Source organism: Rhea americana, unplaced genomic scaffold (genome assembly GCF_003343005.1).
Source record: "Rhea americana isolate MKP2758 unplaced genomic scaffold, rheAme1 scaffold_10, whole genome shotgun sequence".
NCBI lineage: Eukaryota > Metazoa > Chordata > Aves > Rheiformes > Rheidae > Rhea > Rhea americana.
In genome coordinates this window covers 7,523,350-7,542,398 of record NW_028185039.1, presented here as the reverse complement: position 1 = coordinate 7,542,398, position 19,049 = coordinate 7,523,350, and the positions used below count along the sequence as shown (strand labels likewise).

At 35.0% G+C, this 19,049-nt stretch overlaps 2 protein-coding genes across 4 annotated transcripts in view; one reads left to right on the top strand and one right to left on the bottom strand.

The window, feature by feature from the left end:
- Positions 1-16,137, top strand: part of PLA2G10 (phospholipase A2 group X) — a 36,342-nt gene extending 20,205 nt beyond the window's left edge. For all 3 annotated transcript variants that reach the window (XM_085303021.1, XM_085303012.1, XM_085303005.1), the window contains exons 3-5: positions 5,840-6,005; positions 8,803-8,909; positions 11,120-16,137. In XM_085303021.1, the coding sequence (XP_085159147.1) occupies positions 5,840-6,005; positions 8,803-8,909; positions 11,120-11,265 (419 nt within the window). In that variant the 3' untranslated portion in view covers positions 11,266-16,137. The remainder of the gene's footprint in view (positions 1-5,839; positions 6,006-8,802; positions 8,910-11,119) is intronic.
- Positions 12,095-19,035, bottom strand: BFAR (bifunctional apoptosis regulator). The gene is made up of 8 exons (XM_085302995.1): positions 18,647-19,035; positions 17,328-17,659; positions 16,696-16,897; positions 16,152-16,321; positions 15,470-15,614; positions 15,046-15,216; positions 14,320-14,522; positions 12,095-13,449 (listed from the first exon to the last, which is right to left on the bottom strand). Exons 2-8 carry the CDS (start codon positions 17,591-17,593, stop codon positions 13,257-13,259), a joined length of 1,350 nt encoding a protein of 449 aa, XP_085159121.1. The 5' UTR covers positions 17,594-17,659; positions 18,647-19,035; the 3' UTR covers positions 12,095-13,256.
- Positions 19,036-19,049: the final 14 nt, after the last annotated feature.

Below are 19,049 nucleotides of genomic sequence, written 5' to 3'. Positions count from 1 at the left end.
ACTCGCTTGGGCAAAACGTAACTCACCGAAGGGAAAAGCCTGGGATCCCAGCGGGCGGCTGGAGACTCCAGCTGCGCTGACAGCTCCTCGGTGCTCAACTTGCAACATGGAAGTTACAATTCGGGAAGTTTTCGTGCTACCTTGCTGAAGTTCATCAGTGATGGGCAAGTGTATTCTGAAGTTCAGTATTTAAAAATTGCACTGCAGAATGCAGATTGCATGTGTAACAATAATCTGTGTTCAAAGCCGATAAATTTACCCATATCTATTTTGTGGGTTTTATACAGAAAGCTGTCTCAGAGCATTTAAGTTGCAAATAGCTCAAAAGCTAGGAATTGTTAGGACTAAGATTTGCTACAACACCATAACTGCATCGTTCTGAAAGAATGATTCAGTCTTTATGAATAAGTTAGGATGTAAGGATGTAATTAAAGGACCCCTGCCTCATTCCTGCCTGTAACAGGCAGTACTCACTTAGCAAGTTTTCTCTTTGCCTCCTGCTTATTAAATAATGTGTATTCCCATGCCCTATTCATTAAGCAGTATTAAAGGCCAACTGTAATAATTTACAGGCTGTTTCCTCATAGATTTTCTGAGGTATTTCTCATTGTAGTACCTGAAAGTTCTTATTTCCTTAACAGTTCTGCAAAACTCATTATCATCTCTTTCATACAAATAGGTAGCTGGGCTGACAGACAAAAAGCATCCACTGATTTTAAGTTCCCATGGTGACATGTTACAGATTTTTTTTTACTACTTAAAATTAACTAGAACTACTGAAAGCCTGGCTCTCACCAAGTATCTTAGCACTTTGGTACTCCAACCTCTGGATATTCAGGAGGCTGGGAACATACTACTAGTAAACATTGATTGACAGTGTTTTAAAGTGATTAAAGTAGCCTTATATTGAATTTCTGTGACAGCTGTAAGGATAAAATCCAGTTTTCTAGAATAGCATTTAGCTGCCTTAATTATGAGATTCAGTCTTCTTACACTTTACATATTCCTGTACAGCTTGCAAATTCACCAARCCAATCTTGCAGATAGAAAGGTCCTACAGTTACAAGCCTCAATTCATCCTTATAGCAGATTCTTTTTGTGTACTGAATGAAGCAGGGGTCTGGAGGAAAAAAAAAAAAAACACACGCAATCACATGATTAAAGAGCATATGGTGCTTGCATAATGGGGCCAACTTAAGGCTCCAGTAAGCTCACTGCCCCAGTTCTACTTCCTGACCTCAGCCTGCCCCTATTATTCCTCCTGCATTTTGATCAGACTTCATCCTTCGCACAACACAAACCTCAGCAAGAACATTAAGGAAACTAATGCACGACTTCACTTTGGTTTGCTGCTTCTACCAGCTTAGACAAATCATTATAGGGAGAGCCTGGCTTTGGTCCTATAGCTCTGAGTCAGAGATCACAGTCACTCATTCTGTAGGCAGCGAGGAGGAAGAAAAATGCAATTTACCTGTTTCTCAATGCTTGATCCATAAAAATCAAAACAAGGTATATCATTAAAAAAAAAAGTACCACATGACCAGAGTTTGTAGAGATAGCACATCAGTAGTCTAAGCAGCAAGATGAGCTGAGAAAGGCTACTCTTGATGGCATATGAAACCACTGCAAATCAAAGCAAAGTTTCTACAATGCATACAGTTGTTCACAGGTTTCAACTTCTGATAAGATCTTAGACATGCATCAGAAAAGACCTTCCTCCCAAGTTTCAAGCTCCAAACTACTGGAGCACTATGACTTTACAAAGAAAATACTGCAATATGTAATGAAAAATATTTGTGATGCTAAACATAAATATGTCATCTCAGTCTTTGAAAGAATGAAAATATTTTAACTGAAATTCTTTTAAAACTCACAAAGCATCACAGACTAACAGATGCTAATAATGTAGCTGTGTATCACAGTTATATGAAGTTATGTAACTCAATAAAAATATATCTGTAAAATAAYTGAAATATTATTTTTGCATTGTGCCAATTGCAAAGAGAAAAATCTCATAGGAAGCATACAAGAGCTTTTTGTGAAAGGTTRTTTCTAAAATATATTTTTTCCTCCATGCACATAGAAACTTAAAGGACTAGTTTTATTTTATATTATAGCAAATTAGGTGACCAGAAAATTATGGAGGGGGGGAAAAAATCAGAAAGCTGTAGTGGAAAATATTCTGCAAAGACATGATAACTGCTACATRATAATGTACAGCACTTAGCAAAATCTGAACTCCCAAGAGCTTACACAGGCAACGAACCAACAGAGCATACARTGACGTTAAAGCTCTCCATACACAGTAGGACTCTAATTTGGGTAACAGAAATTACAGACTTAAAATAAGCACAACAGAAGGACATTGTGACTACATACTGTTATTTTCTCTCAGGCTGTCTTTAGTGTTTATTTAATTTCAGTCTTCAGAAAGTCACTCATGCTTTTTGATCTCTGTGGCTTTGTCATTAAAATCTCAAGAACAACTGCATATTTTTTTTTCTTTTCTGTAAAGTTTTTCTGTCTTAAATAGTCTCAGAATTGGTAAGATTTTGCTTTCCCTTCAACCTTTGCTTTTAGAGCAGGTAGCTCATGTCCAGTTATATCTGACTTTGCTGATGAACAGATCTGTCATAAGTTTTTTCCTTCCAAATATTCATCTTTAAAACTTCCTTTCAAGAACAAGAACAGTTGAAATTTAACAAAGAACTCCCAAAGGTAATTCCAAACATGCAAAACACACTGAAATTAAATATTACAAAAATTTTAAATAGTTATACCAAGATTAGGCTCAAATTACAATAAGCTTAAGTAAATTATTTTTCTACATTCAATCATACCTATTAACTGTAGATATCATATTTTTGATTTTTCATGCACATTATAAAGCAACAAAAATAAAACAATCCAAATCCCTCTCATTTTCCCCAGCCACATTTTGATATACCTGCACGTTAGCTGCATAACAAATACACAAAAAAGAAAAAAAATGAAGACCTATTCTGCTATTAAAAGTAATAGATATACCTGTATTAGTTAGATATGAGTAGTGATACTGCTTTTTCAGGAAYGTGTGACCAAAGCTATAAGTATATTCTTGTCTATAAAAGTAATGGGAAGTCTCTGCAAAAAGAAGCAAAATTATACAGAAAGATTTTTAAAATATAATACATATAATAAAACATAAAAGTTCAGAAATATGCAGCAGTATGTCACTTCACTCTTTGTTTTCATTCCACGCAAGCTCTGATAAAATATTTTGGAAATTTTATGATGCTGCTGATAACACTAAAGGTACCATCATCATACTGATACTGTTTCCAGAGTTCTATGACTTCTAGGACAGTCTCTCACCTCTTTTTTTATACTCAGGTTATAAAGCTGTTGTAATAGATTTTTCTTCARTCATGTTTAGAGCATCTAGTACAATGCAGTCTTGGTTTATACCTAGATGTCCAGATGCTGTAACACAAAGAATCTTCAGGGATAAAAAGTTCATGTCCTTCCTTGAACTTATGTGGCACATTTCAAAGAATTATACTTGAGCTCTCCAGACAGGAGATTGTTCATCACTTCCACTTTGCACAGATGTAAATCAAGGGATTGAGATTCGTCCAAAAGTTAGCAAGCAATTCTCTGCAACTAGGAATACAATTTGGAAATTCTTAGTTCCCTCTTCCAATCTTATAGCACTTCAATGCTACCCTTTCTCAGCAGCCAGGAACTGACACAGAGTGAATAAATTCTTCACTTTATTCAGGATTTTAATTACYGACATCATGCAGAATAAACCCAGCTTCGCCATTAATTACTAACATGGCTCCTTCAGTCCTTACTGGCTAGCAACAACGAGCATAGACAAATTTCAATAAAATTTCAAGAAGGTAAGTGGTTGTCACTTGTAACGCTGCAGTGCTAGTGCAAAGTTTTTTTCAGATGGGAATTTACTGAACCTATACTGACAGTGAAGATAACACTTTCAGCTCTGTCAGAAAGGTAACAATTGGGCAGTACCTCAAACATATGCTTCTACTACCCAGAGCTGAAATACACATTCAGAGTGGTGAAGCAAGAAGAGACGATTACATACCAGCTCCACAACATGACTGCTCTTTTGGCACCTAGAACTACAGAAATTCTAAAATAGTCAACTCAGTACATTTTGTGCACTCTTTGGTAAAGTCTGAGAGGATCAGACTTACCAGACTACCAGGAATTCCAGATTCCCCAACAGCARATAATAACCATGGAACAAGAACCATGATATAGTATATACTATCTTAAGAACAAGATTTAGTGCAAATGGAGCTGCAAATGACTACACAGTCAAGGAAACTTTTATGTTGTTTAAAATGAGTTACTTGTAATTAATGGTTGAACATGCATATGCAAGTTCAAGCACTCCTRCTTTAACACTGGCTCTTCTCCCAATACCTCATGTCTATGAAGCAAGAGAAAAAAATATTTGGGAGTAGTCACCAGTCAGAAAAGTCCTAAATATTATCTTAGAAAGYCTAGCTGTGTTCATAAGTAAGGACTAACCATAAATACTCTTTCTAAAACATTTTTAACATTCCCAAAAACAAAACAATAGTAATCTCCTAATGAGGTGATTTCATGAGGTATTTAAATCCCTTGGTTCATGAAAGTATTAGTGCTGGAGGTCACCAACATCCCACAAATCCCAAGTTACTCAACTGTGCAAGAACTGCCTTGGGGATGATATTTTTCTGACAGATCTTCCATGAAAATATAGATCAAAGCCCTCAATGACAGAGTCCAAAGGGTTCTTCTGCTGTCAGTCTTTTATGGACATTGTTAGCTATTCAACAACTTAACCTTTTTTCAATACAGGGAGGTAAGGCTTATAAACTTTCATACTAATTAAGCTCATGGTTTATTTTGGTAAGACAACTCCTTACAGCGCTCCTCCATAAACTCGGTTTATACTCATCTGACTTCTTAAAAACTGCTGCAGATGACTTGGAAAAATCCTGCACAGCAAAGAAACGCTGCCTATTACCATTGAGGGTCTTTGAACAACCTGAAAAACAAACATGACATGTACTTTGATAAAACAGGTTCTCTAACGCTCATCTACRTACCCCTGACTGACAAATTGCTGGCAATTAGAAAGTACCCTTAAGAAAAAGGTGTCTCAACATTTATCCACTACCTTTGACCTATGCAAAAAAAAAGAGTTGCTGAATATGGCCTTGCTCTGTAGAAATAATTGTGAGAAGAGTCCCTTAAGGAAAAGCCTTTTCAAATTCCCCTGAAAATTATTTCAAGAAAAAGAAATCACTTATTTGGCTTGCTAGCTTAAACATGAGGATGCTGCAGCAGAAAACAGAATGCCATCCACAGAAGACACTCACACAAACATGAAGCATTACATTCTACAAACTGACACTGTTGCAGAAGAACAATACACAAAATTGCATTTTTGGGTAATGAGAAAATACTGTAATGATTATGGCATCTAATCTTAGCAGAGTAATCGACCTAGACTATGGGACACGTTTGCCCTCACCACAGTTTCAAGAATAGGAATGACCGAAGTCTACTATTATATGCTGCCTTGGTGGGAGGAAACCATTGCAGCTATTCAGAATGCGGCTCAGCATTTTACTCTCTACAGAGTGAGGGGGAAGGGACTGGGTCAAGGACAGCTGGTTGTGGCCTCAGAATGTCAGAACCAAAACTAGATACTGCTTTGCTACTCTCTAATACAAACATTTATTATCAAAATAATGAAAAAAGAAGTGACCTTATAACTGCAGGAATGATTCAATACGAAGTGAAGAGGTTTTTTTTCCCCCCCCCCTCTTCCCTACAGTTTACAAAGGCACTGTTGGGGAAGCTCATTTTAGGAATCGAAGAGGAATTCTTGAATTAGCTGGAGCCATCAGATGTACTACAGGACGTTCTCCTTTTGCCTACCTACGCTATGGATGCTACTGTGGTCTGGGAGGAAAAGGCTGGCCCAAGGACAAAGTAGACTGGTAAGAGTAGCTATTTACCTGATTAGTTAAGCACTGAATTTACACAGAGGACAGAGTAAAAGGTTTAAAATAAGAATTAAGCTTATTTAACATCAGCGAGAGAACTGAGTTTAAACACACTCTGGAGTGCTAAGAAAGTCTGAAGCATTAACATTGTATTGGTGTATATCTACTTAAGTCTTCCTTTAACTCAAGCGCTGACTGCATTAATACTGGCTTCACAGTACAACTCAGTTTCTCTGCTGTTGCTGTTTGGCTGTTGCTTGAAGACTCAGAGTCTTCTCCAAGAAGGCAGGTCTTCAAACTTTCAAACTATCTATAAAAATATTCACAATTGAAAATGTTCTCATTCTACTTTCATCCATCCTATTTTATTAGTGTTCAAAATCACACAGAATGTGTGCAAATACACATTTTTGCAAACAGAATGTGTGCAAAATAATGCAAGATGCAGTCTGTTGAAAAACAGCTTCTGAATGAATGGAATTATGAATTGTTGCTAAAATAATTACAAAAATAGAACTTTCATATTTAATACTAAATCTCACCACATTGAGAACTATGAATTTATTTTATAATCAAAAATTAGCTGTGAGGAAGATAATTTTCTGGTTAGATTAGTTAAAGGTTTTATACTTTCAAGTTTATCTTTATAATACTTACTCATGTTACTTCTCAAATGATGACTTACCAGACACAGACTTATCATAAATCAAAAAGGAAACAAACATGATACATATTTAGGGTAGAATACATGGAAAGATCACGTGTGAACATTTTGCATAGACATTCTAGCTGTTGTTAGACTAACACTTTTGTAATCTTTGCCTAGATATTTCAGGCTTTTGCATACAAAATCTGTTATTTTAAACATAATTATTTAAAACGCAGTTGCTACTTTAATGACTGAGAGCACATACGGAAAGTAGCGACTATTGTTAGTTTTGGCCACTGTATTCCCAAGTACCCGCAAGAGTATCTGCGGCTTGCAAATCTGTCCTTGTGGGTACATTTTTCATTTTACAAAACTCTCAAAGCAGCAAGAAACTTCCTCTCCAGGAAATACAGCTAGTTATTTGTTGTCTGGGTTTTAGTAACTACATGATACTAGGAAAAAAACAAAAGTGAGTGTACTTGATCTGCTCCAGCATTTGAAACAATCAAAACATTGCACTAATTAACATGCAGAGTCARATATTCTTAACAAGTTTTCTTTCTTGAAGTTTTGACCTGCATTGTGGACTGCCTTTATTAAGGATTACTCCTAAAATACAAATTAAATTAAATTATAGGAATATTTAATCTGAAGCAAGAATGCCTATAATTTATTCAAGTGACAGTTACTGCAATCGAAATTTATGCCCACCATTTGCAAAAACAAAGTTTCAAATGGAGATAAACCTTAGAGTGCTTTCATGAGATCAAATGTGAGATCCTTAAATATCTACTCTTGCATTTAAATGAAGATTAAAGTGATTTAAAATTTTAGTAAGAGATGCTTTCTTACAGAGTTTTCTATTTCCTTATAATAGACTGTACCATTCCAAAATAAGTCATGATTTCCTTGTTTATTTACCTTAGTCCTGCTACAAACACTATTTTAAGACTTATTCCCTTATGATAGTGAATGTATTGAGCAACTCAATAACATTGTGCTGTGCAGCTATAAAGTATTTCAAGATCTTTAAATGAAGATTCGTGTGGCATTACCAAGCAATCATCTTAAAAAAAAAAAAAAAGCAGCAATTGCAAGTGGGAACTCACAGCATTAACTTTTTCTCATGCAGACACAAGTTCCTCAGACAACCTAAACACCATCCAACCATCCAAAAATCACATGCTTTCTGTAATATGATGTTTTCAGGCTACCAGAAGGAAACATATGACTGAATGTAAAGAACTCGCTGACACATCTTATCCTTCCACTGAATCAAAGAGTACAGTTACAGCTTGCAGCAGACTTGCAAGCTCTTTAATTTCAGGTCCTTGTTACCTCCCCTACTTCCAGAGGTTCTGCACCAGAGAGTAACTCTTTTTTAAGCACCAAAATAAGCCATCAATGCTTACTTGAGAATACTGCTCAGTTCCACAAGTGTAATAGAAAGCCTATGAATTCACTGTCCCAGTCATGAAAAGAACAATTTTGAAAGCATCATTTTGGGCAATTTCCCAAACTTTCTTATGATACTGAGGCAAACAGTTTTAGTAACAGTACGGGGTTAAACAGCATGGGGTTAAACAGCACCCGTGCCTATTCACTGCTGAACTAGTCACCTGCCCTCAGCTTTTCCGCCACCATCTAAGCACTTTGCTATAAGAATGCATTTAAGATAATACGCTACAGTCTAACAAGTTTTGTTTTCACCTCTCCCTATTGGTAACTGCTACAAGAACATCTTTAACTGTGGCAGATCAATGTACCACTCACCATTTGACAGACTGTTCTACTGTTTATTCCTCTTTTTGTTGGAAGGGGTAGGAGAGGGATACCTACATAAGAGTCTCTTATCTTTAAAACTGATTCCCTACGTTTTCGTATATGAGGAAGTTCGACTAATTCAATGCACATCAAATACTAATTTTGATCATTATTGATTATATTGAAGAAGAACGTATTTGTTCAAGTGCTCTATTAAATCTTTTGATTCTCGAGCAGGGGACAGTTTGTACACAAAAATAAACTAACTGGTTTATTATTTCGCAGACTATAGAAACATGCTGATACAAAACATACTACAGTTATTTATGGTCTTATAATTCAGATGAATGAAGGCAAATCTGTTTCTGTTACTTTCAGGTGTTGTTTTAACCATGACTGCTGCTACGGTAAGGCAGAGCAAGCAGGCTGTCACCCCAAGATAGAAAGTTACAGTTGGGAATGTGAAGACAATGCTGCCGTGTGTGGTGAGTGAACAGTTTTTAGTTTTACTTTTATTTATTGTCTAATGGACTTTAAAAATAGACATTTGCTTAAATACCTGCAAAATTCTTCTTTTGTCTTCCCTCCCTTTAGGGCTTTTTTGCCAGTATAAGCTGTGTTTCCAGGAAGCACAGTTACGCCAGCTGAATGTAGTATCTTCTTCTTCCTAATTCCTACCTGCTAACATACGTAAGCAAAACAAATTCTGATCTGTAAGTTTCTATGATCATTTCAGAAAGCACTACAAAAAAACCCAACCCTCTGTTTAATCAAGTTACACGGCATTTACATACATTAAGGAACCCATATTACACTACCCTGTTACAGGTCACAAATTAAATCTTCAACAGGAGAGCCAGAGAATCACAACTTTAAAACAGATCCTTTTCATACTTTATATAGAAAATACTTTACCCCATCTGTAAGTTTATGACGCACAAGTTTTTGGCATCCTTATCACTGATCAGCTGAACACCTTAGTTTTAGTGGCTGCAATTTATGAATGAATTTGCAATTACAACTTATGATTTCCAAAACACTGATGTAATAATATATTTGATTACTAAGTTTTTTTAATTGAAGTAACATGTCCACAAGCCATAAAATATGAATTTGTAAACATTTACATAATCAGTATACAAGTGCCAATACAGTAGTTGCTGCATCCTGGTTAAATCTTGGTTAATTGCTCCAAAATATGAATATAATACAATTATCAATCTATGCTGTAAAAGATAGACAAGAAGATAACAAAGTAACACAGTGAAAAGAGACAAGAAGATAACAAAGTAACACAGTGAAAAGGTATAAGGGATTTTTTAAAAAAGATGATTTGTTTATAACTCCTATCAGCTTTAAACAAAGTTTTCATATATATTTTCTTAAATACTTGGAGGACTTTTTCAAACTATGCCTTCCCTCAAAAAACCTCTAAGCTTTCAGAATTTTTTAAAATCAGATGTTAAGTCAAAATTATTTTGCTTGTAATTATGTACTGCTACCCATGATGCAAATCAGCTTGACAACTGGTAACTATTTGCACCACAAAAATACATATCTTTTTATATAAAAAGTTGTTTACATCAGAGGGTCTGAGTTTGACCACCATACTTTAAAAGCCAAAAAGAAAACCACTCAGACAGAATACAAGAAACTTACAACAAAACTCAAATAAAAATTTGCTTGACCAAAAAAAAAAAAAAAAAAAAAAAACAAAGTTTTTGACACTATTTCCTTTCCTCCTTTTCATTCAACCTTTACTTTGCCCATGTCTGCCTCATACAGCCTCTCTACCTTCCTCCTCTGAGTCAAAGATAACAAGCATCTTTCCTCTTAAACTATCCGATTAACAGTCAAGTTACAGTCAACCTATATTTGCCTTTAAAGGTTATTCTTCCTATTCCAGTCCATAAGTTGGCAATATTTTATAATGCTAAGACATTAAGTATATTATTGATAAAAAAAAAGTTGAAACAAAGTAACCTGGTATACCATGGAGAAGATTAAATTTGGAGCAAAAAGAAGAAAACGAGTAGTTCTTCTTTATTTCAAGTAAAGTTTTTTTTATGCTACTGAGTAGTTCTTAAGGTAGCTAGTTATAACTTACGTACATTAAGAACACTTCCCACTAGTTCCGCTCCAAGGCAAATCTCAAGCAGAGATTTAGCCAGCTTTCAAAATGTTGAATATTCAAATAAAATGGTACAGGAGATTTTTAGTTTATAGAGAATCAGAGAGGAGAAAATATCACATTTCTGGGTTGGCATAATTAAACCAAAAGATATTGCAGTAGAAAAAAAAACTGTTCACACTAAGAAATCTATTAGGTTATAACAATACAACTAAAAACAAATGCCAGACATGGATTTTACTGTATTCAACCAGATCTTACCTCATTTTTTTTTACTGACCACTTTAATAAGAAYGGTGGGCAATTTAAGCTGAATATTGATCATCTTTTCATCTCTTATTTCACACATGTAATTTTGAATGTTACATCCTTCAGTAGCTTAAAGCCTACAGAAAATAGAAAACTTCTTCCCAAACACAGTATTTGCTAGAGCAACTGGGCAGGGAGAAGGGTCACATACCACTTCCTAAAGAGGTAACAATCGTTACATTTCCATTTGGCACTTTAAATTACTTCAAACTAATCTGTGTTTCAAACTAATATCAAACTTTTATTTTCTTTCAGAATCACTAGAAGACAGATGTCAAAAAATGGCATGCGAATGTGACCGTGAAGCTGCCAAGTGTTTTTCTAAAGCTCCCTATCACACAAAGTACCTTTTGTGGCCAGATTTTATGTGTGGTGAGATTCAGCCTTTCTGTAGATATTAGACACAGGATATCAGTCTTCATGAAAACTCTGTACATATTTAAATCTAAAGACAATTTTTCTCACCACAGTGGTGAGCACAAACGATCTCTTCCCTTTCTTGATCCTCCTTTCTACCACTCCWACTCTTCCAGCCCAAAACGGACAAACCAAACATTTGTCCTCTTGTTTATCTTTCATTGCACTAAAAGCAAATTCATTATTTCTAACATAAGCTTTTACTGATTAAATACTAAATAGGAATTTGAGTTCATCAGCTTAAGAAGTAACTGACTTAAAACTCACTTGGTTTACCTTCAGATTCACAGTACCATTCACTGAAATTTTTCATCCACCCTCTCCATTGGGTATATGATACCATCCTTCCTGCTAACATTTAACTTAACTCTGATTTGTGACATGTTAACATTTGTTCTTTGACCTGTCAAGAAAAAAAATGCATGAAGTGACAGTGTCAGTGTGGAGAGCTCTCTTATCTACATTAAACACTCATTACCAAACCTAATTTTAAATTTGCATCTCATTCTACTTAAGTCKTATCTGCATTATAAAATGCATGTATTTTTAGTGATTTTTTTAATACTATTTTCTTAGAAATTGTTCATTTAATACAGCTCTAGCTTCTCACTCTGTGTACACCTTGAGTTTCATATAGACAGAGGTAAAAGAAACTGTACCTTTAAAACTTTAGAGCCATATTGAGTGCAAATGTAAACTGGCAATAAGATGGATATCAGAACTATACACCTCATAAGGTTGTAGAGATGGTTATAGCTAGGGTCACATCACAGTTTCTGAAAAACTTCTATGAAGAGAAATCAAGAACAAGAATTGCTSAATAAAACACTTTATTACTGATAATTTTAAAGTTTAAGAACTGAGAATGTTTTAACTCCCCTGAACTCACTTAAAGGCAGATGGCCAGATAACAAATTTACACAAGCCAAAGCTAATAGCAAGTATTCCGATACAAAAATTTAAATAAAACTTCTTTAGAAAGAAGGACTATGATTTAAAAGAGATCTTTAATCTTTAAAAATATTGATAGGCAAATAAGAAGTTCATTTTAATGATACAAATAAAAAAAATACAAAGACAATGTAAGGAGACATGGCGTTAAAAAAAAAAGTCAACTTTGCTTCAGTCAAAAACCATACATTATCAAATGGCAATCCTGTTTATACAAAATAAATTTTCAATCAATATTTAATCACAGATTTAGATGCACATATTTTATTACAGTAAGGCATAATTACAATGTCAGGTCACTTTTCCAAAATAATCCTTTTAAGGGATAACCCTGAATTTATTTTGAGAATTAGTACTTTTAAGAAGACAGCATTAAACAAGCTATTGATGAAGTCTAACTGACCTGAGCAAAGAAAGTTTTGAATGGCAACTGCCACATTTTCCAAAATAACCCTCAAGCACTCTTTGCCTTCAATAGGGAAAATTTTAAAACAATGCTACTGTGAGATTTGTATATTTGACTGTCAGAACTTCACATTTAAAGACGACTGAAAACCCTGAAGTACTTTCAATTATCAAGCCTATCCAGGAACAGCATTCCTTTGGCAAACTTAAGTTCTGAGCAACACACTGCTGGTATGAAATATTAACTTATAGAATCACCGTTGCTGTTCAGAAGACAATGGCTTTAAGGCTTTCCCCAGCAAGCTTGAAAATAACCAGATATCACAAGACAGAATAGAGGAGTTTGATTTTGTTTATCAAAATTTGGACACAACAGTACAAATTTTTAAAAGCTAATTCACACATGAATTTTTTTTTTTTTTAATAGAAAGTTCATTTTAGATAAAGCCCATCTCTAGCTTTGAGTCGAGCTGGCTTAAAAGTAACTTACCTTAGGGCTTTTTTGCACGCTTAAGTTAACGTAATACATGACTTTCACTACCACAAATATAAAGAAAAGCAAAGTTTCAATCAAATACCAGTTTTCAGAAATTAAACAACCCAATAGACCCAAYGCCAGTCATTGCACTTGTGTTTCCAGACGCCTCACTTCTTTAACCACGAGATCAATATTTATAATTGGGTTAAAGTACAAGGCCCAGTAAAACAAACAATTGCAGACAAACTGAGGAATAAAAGGCCAAAAAATAGCAACAAAAAGACCCTGGGTTGAGACTTTCCAGAAATGTCTCCACATTCTGTGAGGAATAGTCCTGTGAAAAAGCGAAGGGAGAGGCTTAGAGAGATTTTGTTTTGTTTTTGATCATTCTATGAAGAGCTAGTGTATGCTGCAGTCTCAAATTAACACTCAGTTATCTATAAAACATCATTCTGCACTCTTAAAAACTTTCTTAAAACACAGCAATATTAAATTTTACATGAAGAAGTATTAAGCCAATTTGTTCTGACCATAAAACACAGCAAGTTAAAGTGGTCGAATTCCAGATTTGTCATAGATTATTGTTCTCTTATGAAGATGTTCTGCCCCCTAACTGTAGGCAGAGAAAATGAAAACCCTATACACCATCAAACCAAGAATTTCTCCCATGCAAATTCTAAAAACCTATCACCAAAAGATCACAGCTACTATGAATATCAGCAGCTCTAAAATAAAACTAAATTAATAACAGAAAATAGCAATTTTGATCATATTGTTGAAGATATCAATGTTGCTATCCTGCTACTGAATGATCCTGAGAAAGCATCCTTCAATAACTATATCATAAGCATATCAAAACAACATTCTCATGTATATATTTCCCAAGAGATAACTGCTTCCAATTACTATGAAAATGGCTCTCAATGTAACAGTTAATATTCACCTAAAACTTAAATGTGCATATTACCATTACTGCATTTGCTACACCTACACAGTAAAAACAGCTATAAGAAATTCTTTCAAGTGTTCACAGAAAGCAAGCTATTCAGTACTAGCACAGATTCAGATTAATATGCTTTTTATTAACCCCAGAGTTCTGTTTAGTCATTTCAGCAAGCAATTGTGAAACCATGACAGATGGTTATTTCCTTATTTATTACGTCATGTATTTTCTATCCTCTTCAACAAGCTCAGTAAGACTTACTTCAATTCTCTTCTTGACCACAGCCTCCAAAAGGAGAATAATTCCAGAACAGAGAGCAGCATGGCATTTACAATTATAAATCTTGATGTCCAGTAGTGCACCTCCAACCAGTCCCAAGCAAATTCAGCTATCAATTGGTATGGCAAAAATAAATACTTTACAATGAATTCTCTCCACTGTTTCCAAGTAGGATCTTTAAGGTCCTATAAATTAGGATAAAAAGACTGTGAGTCAATTTCATATTGAATAGACAGAATAGTGGTTTATTTCCACTACTGTAATATTTAATATTTGCTTTTTCCTACATTCAAAGCAATACTTTATCTTTACTTTCTGATAGACAATATTGTAACGCAGGAATTTCCATTAGCTTAGCACTAATCACCACGGTCAGGCTTCATGCTGTCATTCGTAAAAAGCAGTTATTTAGGGTGAAATGCCTTTCCATMGTCACTTGAATGTTTAAAAACAAAACAAAACAAAACAACAACACACAGTTTTGCATATTTAAAGTCTTAAAAGCCTTAAACTAATCTTCTTAAGGGTTACTGTATGGGATTACCTTTAGGATGACCATAAAGTGAAAAAGCTGCTTCTAAAGGAATTTTTTTTAAGCTGTATTGTAAAAAGATGAAATGGTGAAGAATTACATCATGTTTTTCACCTGGTAGTCCTAAAGTGCTTCAAATTAAGACAAGTAGCATATTTAAAGTTTTGTACACCTACTAGTAGTTTTGTGACAATATCTTCATATCCATCTTCTTGTATAGGACAAATTGTGTGGATGAAAGGTAGGAAAGTTTCTGCATAATCAAACAAATACAGGTATAACATACTGAGTCTTGGAGAACTCTTCAGCGCATATAGAAGAAAGAGTGATTTTCCAGGATTTACTGCCTGAAAAGTATCAAATTATCAAATTTCAAAAAATGAAAACAAATTGGAAGAGGCATATCAGTTGTTAGAYTTTTCTGACGATCTTTATGTTTTGTTCCAACACCATCTCTTTCAAAAATAACTGTTCATTAACTAAGTAGCTTCTACAGAGATAATTCTACTGCCTTAATATTCCTTCTGAACTTTACTTCTCTTTTTAAAATAGTATTTAAAAAATACTTAGTATACATGATGTACTTTATACAAAATTTACCTTATATTCCCAAAGGTTCTGTGGTGGTTTAACCCCTAAAGTTTTGACACATTCCAATTCCATCACAATAGCTTTTCTATGATTATTGTTCTCTATATTGTAAGGCTCTTTTGTGAAATCTTCCTCTGTCAGTGTTAGAAGTAGCCTTCAAAAACAGAAGAATTCAGACAGTAAACAGTGACTATTCACCAAAGAAAGATTAACAAAATAGCAATGAGGTGCTGAAACAGTAAGCTACTGACAGAAGATATCACCTTTTAGATAATGTTCCACACCAAACGTTCTGAATCTACTGTAGCTCAGAGCCAGGTTTTAAATATCCTTCCTTTCAGAGTTTTACCTTGCTTGTACTCAGCATGTAAATTTATTAGCATGTTGGGTATTGCTGAACACAATACTTTGGTTTTGATAATGCATTAGTAGAATTTTACTTTCAATATCATTTCAATCCACACGGGCAGCATTTAAACAAGTTATTAGAAAAAGAAAAATCAGGTAACTTAAGCACTTAACATTTTTAACTGGATGTGTTAAACCGCTCTTGAATTTTACCCCAATACATCAATAGAAGAATATTTCCCCAACCTATGGAATAAACTGATTTTGCAATATACTGTGCCTAATGAAAGCTATCTAGTAGTCCAATAAAGTGACAGCTGTTCTTGTCAGTGAGACTTCTCACCTTCCATTCACTTTCTCATGCAAAAATTTCTCTTTATAATGTGACGCCCATGGGCCCAGCTGTTCTAGCCAAAGGATCACTTCTTCAGCAGTCCATTTAGCAACAGGCTTTTGGACAAGAAGATCATCTTCAAATTCTCTGCTACTCCAGTGATACCCAAGCAGAACTACCTACATGAACATTAAAAATAAAAAAAGAGATCCTTTACCTGCAAATATAATAGTGATATAAAGACAATAAACATCCATTAAAGTGCCTGACATGTAAAATCATCCATTTTAAGGACCCTAAAATATTCAGTGTATAAGTTTGAGCAATATCTTGAAATTTTACCTGATTTGTCTAACTTCCRTTTGCTGTATATTGCAATTCTAGTTCCTGACAAACAGATCTGAATGCCACCTAATTTACTTAGCTCATTTTACTAAGAGACTTTACTAAGTCTCTTGTATACTGACAACATTTTTATGTACATGTAATTCAAGTATATTTGATTACACATTTAATGAGGTAAATACAGAAAAAGCACAGAGATGAAACTTACTGCTACACAAGTCAAAGCTGTCAGAACGCCTGAAAAAAATCCTCCTCCTCGAGGATTAATTCTTCTTATGTTTGGAGCTGTAGGAATCTGGTCATTCCCATATTTTTGGAAGGTTGCTAAACTGCGTGCTACATCACTGTTTTGTTGAAYATCTTCTTTTCTTTGTTCAATGGCGTCAGAAAATAGCTTTTCAATAACATCCCTAATAGGAAAAATACTTGTCATTGTACTATAACCCACTGATTCTTAACAACCAATCACTTAAAAGCAGTATATTCCTTAGCTTCTGAAGATTGAGGAAATCAAAATCTCACATTAAAAAATAAAACTAATAATCATACATTTATCAAAGATCATTCTAACTTAGAATTTTTAGGAAACAACCAGTTATATTAAAAGATGCAAGTGTTTAAATTAAAAAAAGGGGGCGTGGTCTCACTTCTCCATCTCTTTAAAAATCAGAAAAGGAAAAAAAACTCTCAGTTCCATGCAGAAAAAAAGTGCCTGAACAGTTCAGAACTGCAGAATGTGAAAGGCTTTAAAAATCTTTGTGAAAGTTCAGATTACCAATAAGCTATGTAAGTCTGCAGCAAATTCAAGAAACCAGAAAAGTAAAAGCAAATTACAATCACCTGAGGAGGATGTTGACTTTAGGGAATCCTTCCCATTTTTCTCTGCATTCTGGACATTCATTCTTCTTGGAGGATACCCACCACAATGCTAGGCAATGTCTACAGAAACTGTGCCCACAGTTCAAGGTGGTGGGATTGACCAGAATGTCGTAACAGCAATGACAAAGGAACTCACTAACTGATATCCGGCGACTGATTTCAGGAGAAGCACGTGTATTAACTTTTGCCGTCTCCAGTTCACCTTGTAAAGTCTCATCTTCTTCCATTTTCCTTTTATGCCTTACTCAAACATAAAGCTGTCTTAGATTATTAAATTTGGTAAGTCATTATTTCTGCAAAGCAACAAGATAAGCTTAATTAAGAAAAAAAATACTATAGAAGTTTAGAATCGCAAGCAGTGTATTTTGTCAGTGGAATATCCTTTGTCACTTAAAAAAATGTTCAACTAAATTAGCTCTTCCTGACTGAAATATGATCTTCTACTTTTCAATGACAATTATTGCAAACTACTATCAAAACCAGACTCCAGATATAAACAGCTAGGCTCAATCTCCCTGTATTTTTTTCTTGTTGTTATGTATCACATGAAAGTGAAACCAAAAACCTTGCTAACTCTGTGATTCATATAAACTTTATATTTTGACTGCATACTTAATCAAGATTTTAGTAAAAGACATCAAGTCAAAAGAAATGTCATTAGAAAATACAATCAGAGAATAATAATAATAATAAAAAAATCAATACACATATAACATAATGATTAACTTACTCCATCCCTATTCTTTCCAAACATGTTCAATAAAACATTTTTAACATAGGTCAGTACTGGCTATGCAATGTCAGAAGAGCTGATTGACAAAGTCATATGCTTCAAAATTATACAAGATTGGTCTGCTTGCTTTTTCTGTGAATGGCAGAACTCCAAACTAACTTCTTTACTGGTAATTACTCTTTTTTAGTACTTCAGAAAACACAAAGCTAGAACAGACTTTAAGGTTTTCCTCTATATTACCAAAATAAAATTACAAACCTATTTGCCTGACGTTCCTATTTATATTCTCTCTGGCAGTGACATCTACTTCATAAGAAAAACACCGAAAGAGATCACCTACTTATCAGTCATTGCATACAACACCTATGTTAGAAGTTAACATAACCCTTACAGTTTTCTCTTCGGCCACTACCCTACCAGAATGTGCTTGCTCTGCCCACCACCTGACTCGTGTTTACTAACGAGTTCCCATCTTTCTCTCAACATCAAACACAATGAGGTAAGCCTGGAAGTCGGGTAAAAGAAAAAACAGTACAAAAATACATACCAATAGTGCAACTAAGGTCCTCGAACTGCTTACAAACATTTCTTTTTCCAGGGAAGCAAAAATTGTTGGCTTGCTGGAAGACAAACCTGAAACATTACTTAGGAGAAATAAAAACAAGGTTTTGCACCTGAGAACATTCTTCCAGTTTTCCTGGAAGACAGAGGCAACAGAACGCCTGCGGGTGCAACAGCATTTCACCACTCAATCTCCACACCCAGCAAGGGAACAGGCAGAAGTAGGAGGGTCGCTAGTGCCTCTTCTTTCCCGCTTTCGCTTCCTTCCTCCCGGCCGCTCGCCTTCTCCCGGCCGCGCAGCCCCCGGAGCGAGGCGCGGGGCCTGCCGGGCGGCCCGCAGCCCCCGGGGCGAGGCAGGGCCCATCTCGCCCCCGCGGCGCCCCGCGCTC